At 35.1% G+C, this 16,922-nt stretch overlaps 2 protein-coding genes across 7 annotated transcripts; both read left to right on the forward strand.

Moving 5' to 3' along the window:
* Positions 1-325: 325 nt before the first annotated feature.
* On the forward strand, positions 326-2,879 carry LOC116352040 (ATP synthase subunit alpha, mitochondrial). The gene is made up of 4 exons (XM_031784250.1): positions 326-1,140; positions 1,411-2,212; positions 2,303-2,654; positions 2,789-2,879. The coding sequence occupies exons 1-3, from the start codon at positions 497-499 to the stop codon at positions 2,510-2,512; spliced, it is 1,656 nt and encodes a 551-aa protein (XP_031640110.1). The 5' UTR covers positions 326-496; the 3' UTR covers positions 2,513-2,654; positions 2,789-2,879.
* A 3,751-nt stretch (positions 2,880-6,630) lies between these two features.
* LOC116336682 lies at positions 6,631-16,677 on the forward strand. Of its 6 annotated transcripts, none has more exons than XM_031760712.1 (8): positions 6,631-7,705; positions 9,159-10,357; positions 11,611-12,518; positions 12,642-13,033; positions 13,166-13,932; positions 14,098-14,166; positions 14,793-15,107; positions 15,264-16,677. In XM_031760712.1, exons 2-8 carry the CDS (start codon positions 10,319-10,321, stop codon positions 16,113-16,115), a joined length of 3,342 nt encoding a protein of 1,113 aa, XP_031616572.1. In that variant the 5' UTR covers positions 6,631-7,705; positions 9,159-10,318; the 3' UTR covers positions 16,116-16,677. The 6 variants fall into 6 exon arrangements, with proteins under 6 accessions (XP_031616572.1, XP_031616566.1, XP_031616568.1 ...); XM_031760706.1 differs by having other exon boundaries at positions 6,632-7,705; positions 14,095-14,166; XM_031760708.1 differs by having other exon boundaries at positions 6,632-7,687; positions 14,095-14,166.
* The last annotated feature ends 245 nt before the right edge of the window (positions 16,678-16,922 follow it).

The following is a 16,922-nucleotide window of genomic DNA, read 5'->3' on the forward strand; positions in this document are numbered from 1 at the left end:
ATGCCGTTTCACCGCTTTCCATTCAATTCCAATTTGAATGGATAATACAGTAGAATGGAATGAATGACAAATTGGAAATTGCTGGCAAATCACTACCTATCTATTTTTTGAAGAATATAGTTTTTTTTTTGTGATTTCGCAATAAAAAGAAATGCAATAAAAAAAAATTCGAAAAAAGAAGAAATCGAAATTCAATACAAATCAGAAATAAAATTAAATAAATCGCATCGATAGTATGATATGTCATTGAACACCGCATGTTGAATACATAATCAAGAACATTGTGAATGAGCGCTGCTGTCGCGTATCAGCTCATAATTTTTCACATACCTTGTGAGTTTTTTCACTTGAGAAGCTGTCATTGTTCGCGAAGTCGGTGATAGTTACACAACTCAATTTTCGACATACAATCCACCATCTTTTTTTCCTTCGCTAGAAGTGTGTGGTACGGTTATATAACTCAAGAACATTTTTTAACATAAAATAAAAAAAAATCATGTCTGCATTGACACGAATGGCCACAATTTTGGCACGCCAAGTGCCAAAAACAACTGGACAAGTTGCCATTAAATCCGCATCTCCAGCTGCCGGAATTGCTGCACGCAAATTCCACGTATCATGCAATCAACGTGCCGCCGAAATCTCATCTATTTTGGAGGAACGCATCCTTGGTGCTGCACCAAAGGCCGATTTGGAAGAAACTGGCCGTGTATTGAGCATTGGTGATGGTATTGCTCGTGTATATGGTTTGAATAACATTCAAGCCGACGAGATGGTGGAATTTTCATCGGGTCTTAAGGGTATGGCATTGAATTTGGAAACCGACAATGTTGGTATCGTCGTCTTCGGTAACGATAGATATATCAAGGAAGGTGATATTGTCAAGCGTACTGGTGCCATTGTCGATGTACCAGTTGGTGACCAAATTTTGGGCCGTGTCGTTGATGCCTTAGGTAATCCAATTGATGGCAAAGGTCCATTGGGTACAAAACAACGTTTCCGTGTCGGAACCAAAGCTCCAGGTATCATTCCCCGTGTATCTGTGCGTGAACCTATGCAAACTGGTATCAAAGCCGTCGATTCATTGGTGCCAATTGGTCGTGGTCAACGTGAATTGATCATCGGTGACAGACAGACTGGGTAAGTATCTATCCCTTTTAATTTCATATTCATCATCAACAGCAAGTGTATCAAGAGAATAATAGTTTTTTTCAAGTCATAAAAATTAAAAAGAAAAAAAAACTTTACCATTAGACGATCATATAACACCGTTATATCATTATTACATAACAGCTGATTATTATTATTGTTATTGACAGAATATGTAATAACAAAGGTCAAACCATCAATTAATGAGATGCTCATAATTTTTCTTTTCATTCTATATTATTTATTTATTTTTCATTAAAGTAAAACCGCTTTGGCCATCGATACCATCATCAATCAACAACGTTTCAATTCAGGCCAAGATGAATCAAAGAAATTGTACTGTATCTACGTTGCTGTCGGACAAAAAAGATCAACCGTTGCCCAAATTGTAAAACGTTTGACTGATAGCGGTGCTATTGGTTATACCATCATTGTATCAGCTACTGCATCAGATGCCGCCCCATTGCAATACTTGGCCCCATACTCTGGTTGTGCCATGGGTGAATACTTCCGTGATAATGGCAAACACGCTTTGATCATCTATGACGATTTGTCAAAACAAGCCGTTGCCTACCGTCAAATGTCATTGTTGTTGCGTCGTCCACCAGGTCGTGAAGCTTATCCAGGTGATGTCTTCTATCTTCACTCCCGTTTATTGGAACGTGCCGCTAAAATGTCAAAGGCTCTTGGTGGTGGTTCATTGACCGCTTTGCCAGTTATTGAAACACAAGCTGGTGATGTATCAGCTTACATTCCAACCAATGTCATCTCAATTACTGACGGTCAAATCTTCTTGGAAACCGAATTGTTCTACAAAGGTATTCGTCCAGCTATTAATGTCGGTTTGTCTGTGTCACGTGTCGGTTCAGCTGCCCAAACCAAAGCCATGAAACAAGTTGCCGGTTCAATGAAATTGGAATTGGCCCAATATCGTGAAGTCGCCGCCTTCGCTCAATTCGGTTCAGATTTGGATGCAGCCACCCAACAATTGTTGAACCGTGGTGTTCGTCTTACCGAATTGTTGAAACAAGGACAATACGTACCAATGGCTATTGAAGAACAAGTATGTGATAATCATTCCATTTGCATTTCATACATGTGACTAGCCCCATCGATTCTCCGTATATTTATGTATATCTTTTTTAATTTCTAGGTTGCTGTTATCTTCTGTGGTGTCCGTGGATACTTGGACAAAATGGATCCATCAAAAATCACCAAATTCGAAAAGGAATTCTTGCAACACATTAAGACCAACGAAAAGGCGATGCTTCAACAAATCTCAGCCGATGGTCAAATCACCGATGCCACAAACACTAAACTCAAGGATATTGTCACCAAATTCTTGAGCACATTCTCTGCTTAAGCAGCATTCAAATAATTTCTCTTTTCTTTCGTATTTTCGCTGAGAAAATTCTATCAACAACCTCTTAAACAGAAACACATTTAATGTATTTACAACATCAACAAAAACAACAACAGCCAGAATTTTAAGTAAAACCAACAAAGTATGTAAAAAATCAAATTCAAGTGGAATGCTTTTTATTTTAATTTTCAAATTTTTAATGATATGAAATGAAACCAACATCCATCTTGTCCCCAGTTTCAATGTATAAAACTCAATGTCAATTCTTTTATTCAGTAAAATTATAGACATGTTAAGTTGCAAGATCCTATTAGCGAATATATGGCTTGGATTTTGGGATTGGTCGCCAGTTGTTTCAACGCAAAAATAAAATCACTGAACAACCACAAAATCTAATGAGAATACATACACAGGAACAAGTAAATATCGAGCGAACGAGTCATAACCAAGTGAAAATTAATTTTCATAATTCGAAACTTATTGTTCAACATAAAGTTATAAAAATTTAAAAAAAGTAATCGAAAAAAATAAACAATTGAAAAAATCTAAAAAAAAAAATAAAACACATTTGTTTTTAGAATTTAGTATCATGTGATGATCTTTATTTCGTTATGTAAGATTCTTAAATTGATTTTCATCTATATTTTTTTTGCTATTCAGTTGAAAATTCGGTGTTTTGAATGTGAGAATGTGCACATAGTTTAGTAATTTAATTTCGATCATTCATTCAACTCGTAATTTCGGCTGTTGAAATGTGAAATGAGAAAAAAAGAACGTAATGATTGTGTGTTATGTCATACAGTAATAATATAACATAACCACGAATTTAGTTGTTGCGGACGAACGGATGGACAGAAAAAGGGCAAAATACCAGTATGGATGAATACCAAAAATGGCATTACAAATACATTTATACATACGATGCATGTCTAATAAATTTCAATGAAAGGAAAAATAATTGACCGGGACAAATGAATGAAGAAAACAGAAAATTGCCCTATTGTATTCATGGTCATTAAATTTTGTCATTTAAATTAGGTTATTCACCACGATTTTGCCGACACAATTACGTTGCGTTTTATGTTGAATTGAGAGAAAAGATATGGATGGGTGCAAAATAGTGCATATATATATATATATATCTTGTGTGCGTGTGTCCATGTGCAAAACAGAGACAGAACACACACACACACCATCAGCATAGTAAGATGAAGAAGACAATTTTACAAAGCAAGAGATATACTCGTACCGAGTATATTATATTTTTCCCCAGATCCGCATTTAAAGTAGAGGTATGATGCGCTGTACATCAACAACAACAACATTTTTCACCAAACATGTTAACGAAAAATATACGCAAACGAGCACCGTACATATAACTGCGCGGAAGCGATCGGCAACGAATCGCTTCGAGCCGTGTTTGAAAATCGGTTTTCTCAACGGCACGATATTGATCACCAATCACGAAAATGCCGAAACAAAAATGTGTGTATATGTGTCTATGTATCAGATTGATCGAAGCATTAAATACATAGCAACTCAAAGTAAAATAAAATGCTTCAATTGATAACTTATCATTATATTTTGATGTTCACCTCTAATCCTTAACCCTTAAGCCGAAACTAAATATTATCTAGCTAGCGCGCAAGGAAACGTTTTTTTTTTGTCTGATGTTGTTCTTCAAATAGACAAAAAAGTCCATTTATTATGATGTTTATTCTGAAAGAAAAATCTAATTTTCTCTGACGCTGTTCTGTTTTGCATATGCATGTATTTAATTCAAATTCCATGCCGACAACTTTGAGTAAGAGAGATAGAGAGAAACTGCTGCGTAAATCTTACAATATATACAATTTTCTTGTCTCAGTTGTTGTTGTTGTTTTTTTAATGCACGAAGAGAATTTTGTTTCTATCGCATTTCGCAAAATCAAGCCAGCGATGAGTTTGTGTATGCGTTCATTTGTTTGTGTCCGTATATGTGTCGGGCTAAAAAGTATATGAGGTATGCAATAATAAATCATGGGAAGCGGAAAGCGCTAATCTAATATGTATAGAATTTTATACACAACTACATATGCGAAACAGAGTTTTGCATTCAATCGCTTTCTCGCCCCAAAACGTGAGCTCGCACTCCAATGCAAACGAAGCACATTAGCGTGCAAGCATTAGGATTTTTCTTAAAGAATGGCCAACGCATACAAGCACCAACGTACAAACCGCATACACACAACGATTCTTGCACAACTTTCCATTTGGTTGTTGCTTTTCGTGATGTGAATTGAGTTTGGTGCGTTCTCCCTCTGTCTCCTTTTATTGGAATCCGATGCTGCTGGTTAATTTTACACACTCCCACACAAACTAAACGAGAAAAGAACAATATCGAGGATACATAATAGTATTCATACTACTACATAATATGCGACAGTGATATATGGGAAAAATGAGACGTTAAAAATGGCAAAGTTTTATTAAATATCACGTGAAAACACATTTTTTTTGGTTTTGTTTTGTTTTGTTTCGTCTTCATGATAATTGCATATCATTCTGAATTTATCTTGTTTGCAGTTCTTATTCTTATTCGTAAATGTTATGTGTTTTTTTAAGTCTGAATTATGGCTCATATAATGCAGTTGATATTCTTGTGCATTCAATTCGACAGCGGTATTACAGTTTAGAACGACTTTTCCAGCTTTTATTGGTTGCAACGAATATTTGTGCATTGAAACCTCATACCATCACAGCTAAATCTAATAAATTAGATTCTATGTATTATGTGTACGCCGTTGTATATAGAGTGGAAATTTATCGCTTGTGTCCACCGTCGTCGTCGTCGTCGTTTCTGCTGCTGGTATGATGTGTGTTTCTCTCTGTGTGTGCGTATGCCAAACAGAGAGACATACATGCACAGACAATGTATTCTTCTTTTTTCTCTGCACTAGCCACTTCGCTCGAACCTTCGATCGGAAGCTTCGAGTTCTATTCAGCGGTCGTCATTCAAAATAAATAGACATAGATTTGAGTCGGAGTTGTTTGTTCGCCTGTCCATACATATGTGTGCGCTTATGTAGAAGAATGAACGAAATACGAAAAATTAGTCGAGCGCGATATTAGTGTGCAAGTGTGTATGTGTCTCATATGTAAGAGAGAAAGAGAGCACCAAGATTGTGTAAGCTTGCAATTCTTGTTTTGTTGTATTGAATCAGTCGACTGACAGTTCAATTTACTTTTCAACGCCGTATTCCGTGCCGAATAAAAGATTTCTTATGCATGCGCTATTCCATTCTGTCTCTCACTCATTCATTTTATCTCCATTTCAATCATCTACATTCCTTTTCCATCTATTTATCTACAATTTTCTTTGTCTTTCTCACTATTTATCTCGCTTATACATTCTCGCAACAATCATTATCAATGTATATACAATACATGATTTTCAATGATCTAAATACATTCGGTTGCAACGCATTTAAATTGGCCATTGTTCGTTTTGAACCGTTCGCTCCTTTTATTACATGGTTCGATTCGTGATATGTCTTTTCCTTTCCTTCAGTCGCTGCCGCTCTTTACATTACACATTATATGTAGCACAAGCACTATGATGTACACAGCACGATGGAAATAAAGAGAAAAAAAAATAAAGTTTGTGCAATCAATACACACATTTATATATATAAACGTATATATATTACATATATATTGGCGTTGACTGATTCTATGTCTTACAACGTATGCGTGTGTGTATGTTAGCGCGCTTGTTTTACTCTTTAGATGTGTGTGTATGTGTGTTTGTATTTATGTGTGTAAGAGTAGCCGAGCCAAATGGATAATATAAGAAAACGAAGAAGAAAAATGTGTGTATGATTTTTCTTTTTAGCCGAGAGTTCAAAACAATACATACGTAGAAGAAAATAAAAATTCGACTATGTCCGCGCGCGTATTATATATGCATACACTCACATCTCATGTCTTTCTCTCTCTCTCTCTCTCTCGCTCGTTCCCTCGGTGTTTGTCTCTTGCTCTCAATACACGCATACATCTACACCATGATCCGTGATCCAACGCAAATGAATATATGTGTTCGAGTCTCTCTCTTTCATTCAAAATAAAATAGTAGCACAAGCATTGGCAAGACATACACATGCATAAAAGGAAAATTAATATGAAAAAAATTCAAACGAAGTGAATAAAAAAACGAACGAACGAACGAGAAGTAAAAAAAAATAAAAATACGCGAGATACACGCTAGTTCTAGTTAAGTGCACAGTGTGCGGAGAGACGAGACTCAAATGTATCACTAGAAATTATTACACACATTTTTTTCCGTTTGTGTCGCTGTTTTCGTCTTAATTTGTATTTTATTTTGTTCAGTTCAGATGTTTATTTGAGTTTGAGTTTTTTTCAAATATACGATCGTCGGTGTGTATAAGTGCGTAAATTAGTCTGATAATATTTCATCAGAAGTATAATCATCATCATCATCATCATTTAACCAACCAGCTTGTTTAAAGAAACGGGAAAAACTTCGAAATCCTTCAATGGAAAACATTCATTCGAAACATTGAAGTGAATGAAAACGACCATAGTGTTTGTATAGTGTATGGTAAATGATCAATAACCGAAAATTCTGTGTAAAAAGATAAAGTTTTGTGACACAAAATACGATTTATGAAAATCCTTATGTGCTAAAAACGAACATCACCAACAAAATATCAAGAATAGAGAAAACCGAGTTGTGCGTGCTTGTACTGCGAATATTTGGATTAAATTTTTAATTGATCCCCCCTCGATAAAAGATAGCAACGAATATTGTTGCAATTATCGAATTATTTGCGTATGCCAACAAGATTGGTGTTGGTGTTCAGTTTTTGTTTATACAAAAACAATATTCATGCGTTGTGATCGTCTTCAGTTGGATACAAATAGTTTTATATTCTCTGAGTGATACTCGAATTTTAAATTAAGTGCATCCATTTGTGTGAAGAAATTGAGGAAAAACAAGTCATATTCATGGCAACAACTGAATGAAGAAGGAAGAAAAGCACAACGTTTTTTTTTTTCATCAAGATATATACAAATTCACGAAGTGAAAAAAAAATCTTAAAGTAATAACATCGAGACACCGAGAAAGCAGAGCGTACAGAGAAAAACAAAACTATAACGCAGTGTTTTAATAAAGTGAATTAAACTAAATAAGTAAAAAAAATACAAGCAATTGGTAATTCCATGCGAAATCTTTTGCCGCGAGATAAAAACGATGTATTTACTTTTGGCTACCGTTACAGGTGCCTGTTTGTCCTGAAGGTATACCACAGCAAAGTCAATGAAATTTCCAAACCGATCAAAAGATTCATTGCAATTGCATGGTGTTGTGTTTTGTCGGCAAGAAATGACCCCTCCCAATCTCTTTGCACCGATTTCATCCTTAGTTCAATGTTCAAAATGTGCATTTAAGCGTTGATTCCATTGTTTCCGTCATTTTGAAACACCGTCAACACTCATTGATGGGGGGGCAGTGTTGTGGTTTTACCATTTAGTGTCATAATAAGATTCTCGCAAATCGATATTATTTGAGAAATGAAATTTCTCGGCAAGATTTCGTGTGGAATTGTCTGTGAGATGAATTGAGCGAAAAAGAAATTGTGCACGGGATACATTTGGTTTTGTTTGTTTGTGAAGCAATGAACGAGTGAAGTGAGTGCGTGTGTGTTTGTTTAGTTGCAAAGACCGCGAATATTATTCGCTCATTGAATGCGATATATTGAGAATTTGCTTCTGCTGCTGCTGCGACTGAACGTGTCTCTGTCTCAGTCTCTCTCTCTCCCTCTATGAATATATATTAGACACACGATAAAGTGTTTATATTGTTGTGCTTTTTATGAATGTTGAGCGCATTTCATTATTACACTCTACTATTATTATTGTTATTATCATTATTGTGTGTGTGTATGTTTTTTTTCTATTAATTTCATTTTATTGCTCTTGTCGAGCAATACGAGGAAAAACGCACACAATATAAATAAATTAGAATTGTAATTAACTAATTATGTTGTGTGTATTCCATATAATACATGCATACTATTCAATTCGTAATACAATTCCATGCATTTTTTTGAATTTTTCGTTTGTTATTGCTGTTGAATTTTTTTTGCTTCTTCTTCTTTCGAAATTCATATTGTTATGAACATAAATTTCATGTGCATGCAATTCAAATTACGGTGAAAAACCGATCTGACAACGCGCATTTCCAAATTTTAAATTTGAATTTGAATTCAGTTGGATTGCAAAAAGCTCTCTTTATCTCTCTCTTCCTATTGCTTGGCACACATAAATGCAATGCACTACATAAAACGGATAAAAATTCAAATGAATCATTCCACACAATTGTGTGCTCTCAATGTGCTTTAACGAAGCTCAATTCACTACCGTAAATATGGTCTTATTTTCTGTTTTCTTAATGTTTACTTAAATATGTGACAGTAAGAGAATTTTGTTCTATAAAATATTGTTGAACAGATACCACAAACAAAACACATGAACAAATTCCGATCAAAGCTAAACAAACAAACAAACAAATTGATTCGAAGAAAAAGAATTGCTTTTGCATGAAAATTTACCAATAATACTATATGGTGTGATCAATGATTAGAATGAAAGCTGAAGAAAAAACAATGAAATCTTGAAAGCACAAGATAACCAATAGTGGAGAAGAGTAAAGACTCAAGTAACAAATTAAAGTGAAAATAAGCAAAAAGAATAATTATTAAGGAATAAAATAAAAGAATTTAACCAAAACTACTAGAAGCAATCGACAGGCAGCAGCAGCGGCCAACAACAACGCAAATAAGCGTACGTCAAGCATAAGCTATAGTGAATACAGAGATTTTAAAGCACACACAACAACGACGACGACGGCGGCAACGGCGACAACGACGTTTCAATGTGTGCCTGATTTGATTACATACGAAAAAGATCTGAAAGAGATGAGCATGTGTCTGTGTGTGTACATGTATTCCGTCATACATGTTATGTATTCACATATGCCGTGAGTTTGTGAACTACAACGCCGAGACTTCGTGAATAAGACGAAAAATATAATATCAAAAAGGAAAAGAAGAACACACAAATTAATAAAAGAAAAATAAACGAAAAGAAAACAACAACAGCAAACACACACGCACACATACATAGAAACATACACGAAACATAAGGTTCAGAGAGCGAAAGAAAAGAAGAAAGAAGAGACTACTCGCTGCAAAATTAATATACACATAGTACACACACAATACGCGAAGGAAAAAGAAGAAAACAAGCGGCAGCGGCAACAGCACCACCACCAAACGAAAACGAAGAAGAAGAAGAAGTAGAAGTGAAGGCAGCAAAGAAAGAAGAAAAAAGAGCGCGCGCGGTGTAGCGGTGGTGGCGGCGGCGTTGACACAGAGCACACAGGAAAATGAAGAAAACAGCACAATAAAAGAAAACGAAAATAAAAGAAGAAGAAAAAAAAAATTATTTAACGATTAGAAAATTCAATATGTGTGCATACGAGTTTGAAGACACAACAATAAATATGTGTGCAAGTACTATATCATCCTATTATTATGAATAACAACAGAAACAACAACAACAACATCAACAACCAACAAACAACAACGGCTCGAACGAAAAATACGAAAAAAAATATAAATAAACCAAACCGTACATTATTATACGGCTATATCTAGCGCGCATATACTACTCTCCTCGTTCATCGTTCACATCGCTCCAAAACAACCGTTTCGACGATATTGAAGAGAGAAGAGAAAGAAAATGGATGCAATTGTAACATTAGAAAATTTTAAATTAATGGTATGCTACAAATGCTATGTTTCATGAACTACTATTATTTTATATTGAAAATAAGTGTGTTAGGTGTAAGTGTGTATGCGTTTATTTTCTCGTATTCGTAATTCTTCGTAAACTCGTAACTCGTAATATATTCGAGCTCTCTCATATATTTCGGTTTTTCGCTGCTGCTTCGCTTTGCTCTACTCGGCTCTATGGCTCTGTGAGCTGGTAGAGTATTCACTGGGAGTGAATTCACTCTATATGCAATACAAAAATTATATTTGTTGTTTTTTTTTTCTTCATTCTTCTTTTTTTTACTTTACTGTGTACATGTACAGAGAGATAGAGAATGTGTGTATCTTCCTTTTCACTATTATCTCTCCTTGTGTTATGTACAAACGCTATATTTATTTATTTTTTTACTTGCTCTGGCTATCGGTGTATTTCTTTTTCTTTTTCGCTTATATTATTTCTTTTTTTTTTTTTTTTGAAATTAATTTACAACGAAAATTTTTAGTAACGTAGAAAACACATCGCGTAGCGACAATACGATAATATTGTGTGTAAATGTTCAGTGCAAAAACGGCCCAAAACAAAAGACACTAGAATTAGTAGAATATATAAAAAAAATTAAATTATCGAGAGATTCATAGAAAATATATGTATATGTATATATAGTTGCCGTTGTCGAGTGAGTGGATTCGTTTTTCAAATTTCATATTGTCTTGTTGAAACCGAAATAGAACAAATGTCTAAACAATATTTAATTAAATAATTCCACTAGATTTTTGTGAATACTATGTATTGTGTATCTAATATATTCATTTCTTCCGTTTTTTTTCCTCGCTCGTGATATTCGTTTCTTGAAACAAAAAAAAAATCTCATCCGTCATCTTTGTTGCTGATTATGGTGCTGGTGTGTTCACTCTGCTTCTTACGATTGCTATATCGACTATGAAAACGGTTAATGTGCCACATTGTTCGTTCTTCTTTACTAATCAATCGTAATCATTATCGCACACTAAATGTAACTGTATCGATCGTAATCAAATTTTCGTCACTATTTCGACGTCGTGGTTGAAATTGGATTTGATTTAATTTTTTTTGTGTTGTTGTTTTCGTCGATGGCCCCTCTTTCAATCGTCAAATAAAAAATAAAATAAAACAAATACCAAATAATTTGTGTCGTGTATTTTGTTCATGTGCATACATATATATATTTGAACACATACCACAAAATGACATGCCATTTTGTACTTGGGTGCTAAATTTAGGTATTTGCATTAATCAAATTTCTGAATCAATTATCCGAACAAGATAAAGTAGCGGCCATCACATTTCTAATTACAACCCTGAAAGCAAGTACAAAAGAGCACTTTAGTAAATCGCGTAATTCGAGCAGAGGCTATACATTCGGTCAAAATACGGATGTTGAACAGTGGCTTGTGGCTGATGTAATTGAGAAAAAATCACCACCGACCGATACAGACGATTATGATGAAAATAGTCAAGATTTTGAAGAACAATTCCACATTCAACTTGATGATTTAGCAAATTCCGGTGCATTTGGTAATCAAGCATTGATACCAGTCATACAAAAGCGTAACAGCAATAAAGACGACAACGAACACCATCACCACAGCAGTAGCGGCGGCGGCAGTGACGGCGGCAGCAGCGGCAGCAGCACCAGCGACAACAGCAAATCGGTAGTGTTATCGCGCGAACAACGCAAAATAAACATCGTCCAACATTTACTAAACGAAAACAGTCGATACGAATTAAATGTGCATAAATTATTTGGGCTTAGTCGAAATTTTTTAAAATCGATTTTTAACGATTTTATATCCGAACATTGGATTGATGGGAAATTGCTGGTGAAACAGCAAAGAATGTTGGGCGACGCACCCTCAACAACAACAACAACTGCTTTTAATACTACGGAAGCTACACTTACCGAAATTGTTGACGAGAGCATCGAAATCGACAGCGATCGTGAATTGAGTCTAAATGACGTTGACGACGAAATTCCGACAACGCCAAATAATCAAACAGGCATGAGCGCCGAATCAGTCAATCATCAGGTCGATCCGTTGGAAACGGTCGAAGAAAACGATCCGACCAAAGTCAAACCGAAACCGGTACGAAAAACAAAACTCTACACCTGTTTTCAATGTCCAAAAGTGTAAGTAACATTTTCATTTTATTCACAATTTTCTTGTTTTTGTTTTCGTTTTTTTTGTTCGATGCCTTCTTTCTTTGATTTTTGACCAGATTTTATCTTCTCTTTCTCTTTATATATTTGCAGCTACAACAAAAGAAAAACGCTCGCAGTGCACTACAAATTTCATCCGGGCTATTGTTTCGATTGCGGTGAAAATTATGGAACAACGATTGAAGATCGTGTTCGACACAATCGACAATATCATTCAAAACAGTATCCACATGTGTGTGAGACGTGCGGTGATTCAATGTCGAGAAATCAACAGTATTTAGCCCATGTAAAAACACATGAAAAAGAGCCAATCGTAAAATCGGTGTGCAAACGGTGTGGCGAAAAATTTACATCGATTAAAGCGTACAAAGATCATTTACAAACGATGGGCCATACGGATGGTTCAAGAGTTTGCGAGTATTGTGGGAAAAGCTTTACAGACGAAGCAATGCTCCAGCAGCACATCAAACGAGTTCATCATACCAGTGAGTAACTATTGACCTTTTTTTCACACTTTTATTACGAACCTAAATGCCAAAAGGATAAAAAAAATGGAATCGTTTGATTTTTAATTGAACTTTTTTTATTTTCTCCTTTTTTTTATTTTGTTTTTCTAGCAAAATCTCATAAATGTGATCATTGTGAAAAATCGTTTGATACTCGATCGAATCTAACGCGACACATGCAAATTCACAAGGATTTAACGCCGAGTTTTGTATGTGAACAATGTGGCGGATCTTATGCAACAATGCATACACTACGTGAACACATCAATGATAAGCATACCAAGAAAAAGGTGCATATATGTGAGGTGTGCCAACGTGAATTTACCAATCGTCATTTGTATCGCAATCATATCGCAACACACTCAGAGGATAGACCATTTGCCTGTACAATTTGTACAAAAGCATTCAAACTGAAAACAAATTTGATGCGTCACACAAAACGTAATCATGGAACAACTAGCAGCAGCAGTAATAGCACAAATACGATCAATTCGGCTGGCGAAACGAAAGCGAAAGCGAAAAGAAAGCATCCATCAAGCGACAAAGATGAAAGTAATTCGTCAACGATGACACCACCGCCGCCGCCTCAAAAGAAACCATTTCAACCATTTTCTTCCGATAGTCCATTCTATAAGAATAATCAAACAATTCAGTTCCAAGCATCGGCCGTTGCACCACAAGAGCCGATCGTACAGAAAGCAGAAACACCGCAAAATCATCAAAATGAAGTGGTCAATTATCCGCCACAGGTCGCGCAAAAACCTCAAATGCCTGAATCATTTCATGTTGTTGAAACTTATATGCCAATTAAACAGTCACCGCAACCGCCAAGCACGCCCAATCAAAACTACTACCAATACTTTGAGCAACCGCCAAATGTAAGTGTCCATCTCATTGCCCATTTGAAAAAGAACAAAAAAAAAATCGAATAAAAAATTCGTATTCGCTTCAAAATTTCAATTTCAATTTTTTTCTTTACGCTTTTTTGTTTCATTGTTCTTGTGGCGATTGCTGTTATTTTTGCGGTTTCATGTATTCAGCAGCACCATGTTCATAATCCAAGAAGTCAACAAAATCAGCATGATGTGACATCGCATCAACAACAACTTCAGGTAAATGCCATAGCAATATTCCACTTATCTTTATGGTGCACGCGCGCTGCATATGTATTATTCGCATTTCGTTTAAATTGCATGCAAAAATATAATTAAGGATGCATTAGTGGCGAGAATAGAATACAATTTTCAATCTCCATATTGTGTGTGTGTGTGTGTGCGAGCACACTTCAAATAGAGCAAGTTTGATTGATCAATCTAGTTTCAAAATTGAGAACAAGAGCTAAATCACAGTGCACGCACACACACACGCACATAAAATGCACTCTGATAATAAATGCATTATCGTTTTTTGATAAGCAATTGAAAGAATTTAAATGGGAAGCTAGGAAAATAGAAGCTATAGAAATAAACATGAACCCATTTATAAACGAGAGAAAAAAACCGACAATGTTTTATTATCTGCATACATATACGTACATAAAATCAAAATAATACATAAAAAACGTGGAACAATTGTACATCACATGAACTTTGTAATATGTTTTTTTTCTCGATGATTTTCTCGTTAGAATAATATTTAAAATGGGTATCTTTCGGCATTTATACGATTTTTTTTTTTTTTTTGTTTTGAAATATGTTTTGAGTGAAAGTAAAATTGATAATTTCTATCTTTAAAACAGCAATACCAATCACAACAAAAGCCGAACAATGAATACCATCAGGCTACGCCTTCGAATCAAACAAGTGACGCGAATAAAATCCATCATAGTCTCCCGTATGTGCAAAGCGGCGCCTATCACATGCAACCACATTTACCACAAGCATATCAAGAGGCCTATCACACGCAAACAGTAACCAATCATCATCCAAATGTGCTACAATCACAGTATGCACAGCAACAACCACTAAAATATCGTCAGAGTGCTTCCAATGCTTCTCAGCAATATCAACAAACTCAACCTCCACATCATATCCAACAGCAGCCACAACAACAAGTAAATCATTCTTGATAAAAAAATTATGGCAATTGATAAAAAAGAACCATATCGTTTGCAGAAAAAGTTGGCTTTCTCTTTTTACCCATATTTCGTTCTGAATTGCCTATTCTTAAAATGTCTTTTCTTAATATTTTATTGTTTTTTTTTTTTCAGAATCATTATCGATACCCAAGTCAATATCACTACTCAAATCACCTGGCGCCATCATCTAGGCAAATGCAAACGCAACAACAGCAGCAGCAACAACAACAACAACAACAACAACAACAGCAGCAGCAGCAGCAACAACAACAACAACAACAACAACCGCGTCACGCAAATGTAATGGGAATGCCACAGAATTGTTATGATGTGTCTTATAATTCGGCAGCCGAATCTCAAACAAATCATTCACCAAGTAGTCAACATACGCCGCATCAACAAATGCAACCAACGCATCCGGCCGTTCCACAACAAGCTGCCGATCACAAACCACCGGCAGCAAAATATTCGTACTATGATGCAAATACTCATGCTCAATACGATCATATGCAGGCACACAATTTGGATACCGGATGGAATAATTTAAATCCAACATTGGTAGAAAATCAATCAGCTCAATATGGTGTACCGATGAGACCGGAAATGCCGAAATTTAGTAAAACACCAACACAAGCGACCGTCACAAATGATACAGCAAAAATGCAGCCACAATATCCATACCAAAATATGTGGCCAAGTGAATCCGCACAATTGGACTATGCGCCGAAAGCAATCGATCCAAATATTGCAAAACAACAACATGAACAACAACAACAGCAACAGCAGCAGCAACAGCAGCAGCAGCAGCAGCAACAACAGAGTTCAGTGAGCACGGCCACAAGTGCTGCCAATTCATATAACAGCATAGGTAATATTCTAACCAATTTGGAGCTACTGGGAAATAATTCAAATTTGGACACAAGCAACTTTGAACTCATCGGCTCGAATTATGATCAACAATATGGAACCAATTCATGGATGTAAAAAGAAATTAACCCCGTATCGATTTACAAAACAAACAAACAAACAAAAAAAAACATTCAAAACGGTGACAAAAACCGATCATCAAACAAATAGACGTTGAATTAAATTTTTATGGTTAAATGTTTCAAAACACAGAAATTTAGCGGAAAAGATATAAATACAATGGAATGAAGGAAAGGAAAAGTCAAGAAAAAAGAACGGAATTTATTTGTTGAAAAAAGGTGACATTTTGTATGCACTTTTTATTTTCTATGGAACAAACCGAAAATTGGGAGAGAACAACAATTCCAGGCACATTGGAATTCAAAAAACAAACAAAAAAAAAATCTGAAAAAAGCAATTTTAATTATTTTATTAATATAAATCATTTGATTCAAAAAATTGTTTCGATGAAAGATAGACAATGTTCATACAAAGTATGATAAAACATAATTAAAAAAAAAATGCAATTTCAACTGCGAAAAGACATGAAAATCACACTAAGCATAAACTTATGAAATAAAAACAAGGGAATATGCACACACACACGTATGAATTGAGTCAATCCCAATAACATAAACTATAGTGTGCTGTAAGCATCGTGTTTTATTTTTATTTTATTTTTTTTTTCGTTAAAAAAATTTCCTTTTCTATATTAGTTATTATTGTTTTTGTTTTTCTTTCCTTTCGAATAGTCACGAATGCTTTTGTTGTATCTCATTTTTACCAGTTCAAAATGTATGCAAAGAAGAAAAGAGAATATTTTTCCACGTCTGAGGCTGCTGGTGATGATTTACAAAAGTAGTAATTAAAATGATGCTAACTATG

This window comes from Contarinia nasturtii, unplaced genomic scaffold, assembly GCF_009176525.2.
Source record: "Contarinia nasturtii isolate CC-2019 unplaced genomic scaffold, AAFC_CNas_1.1 Cnas_scaffold_187, whole genome shotgun sequence".
NCBI classification, from domain to species: Eukaryota; Metazoa; Arthropoda; class Insecta; order Diptera; family Cecidomyiidae; genus Contarinia; species Contarinia nasturtii.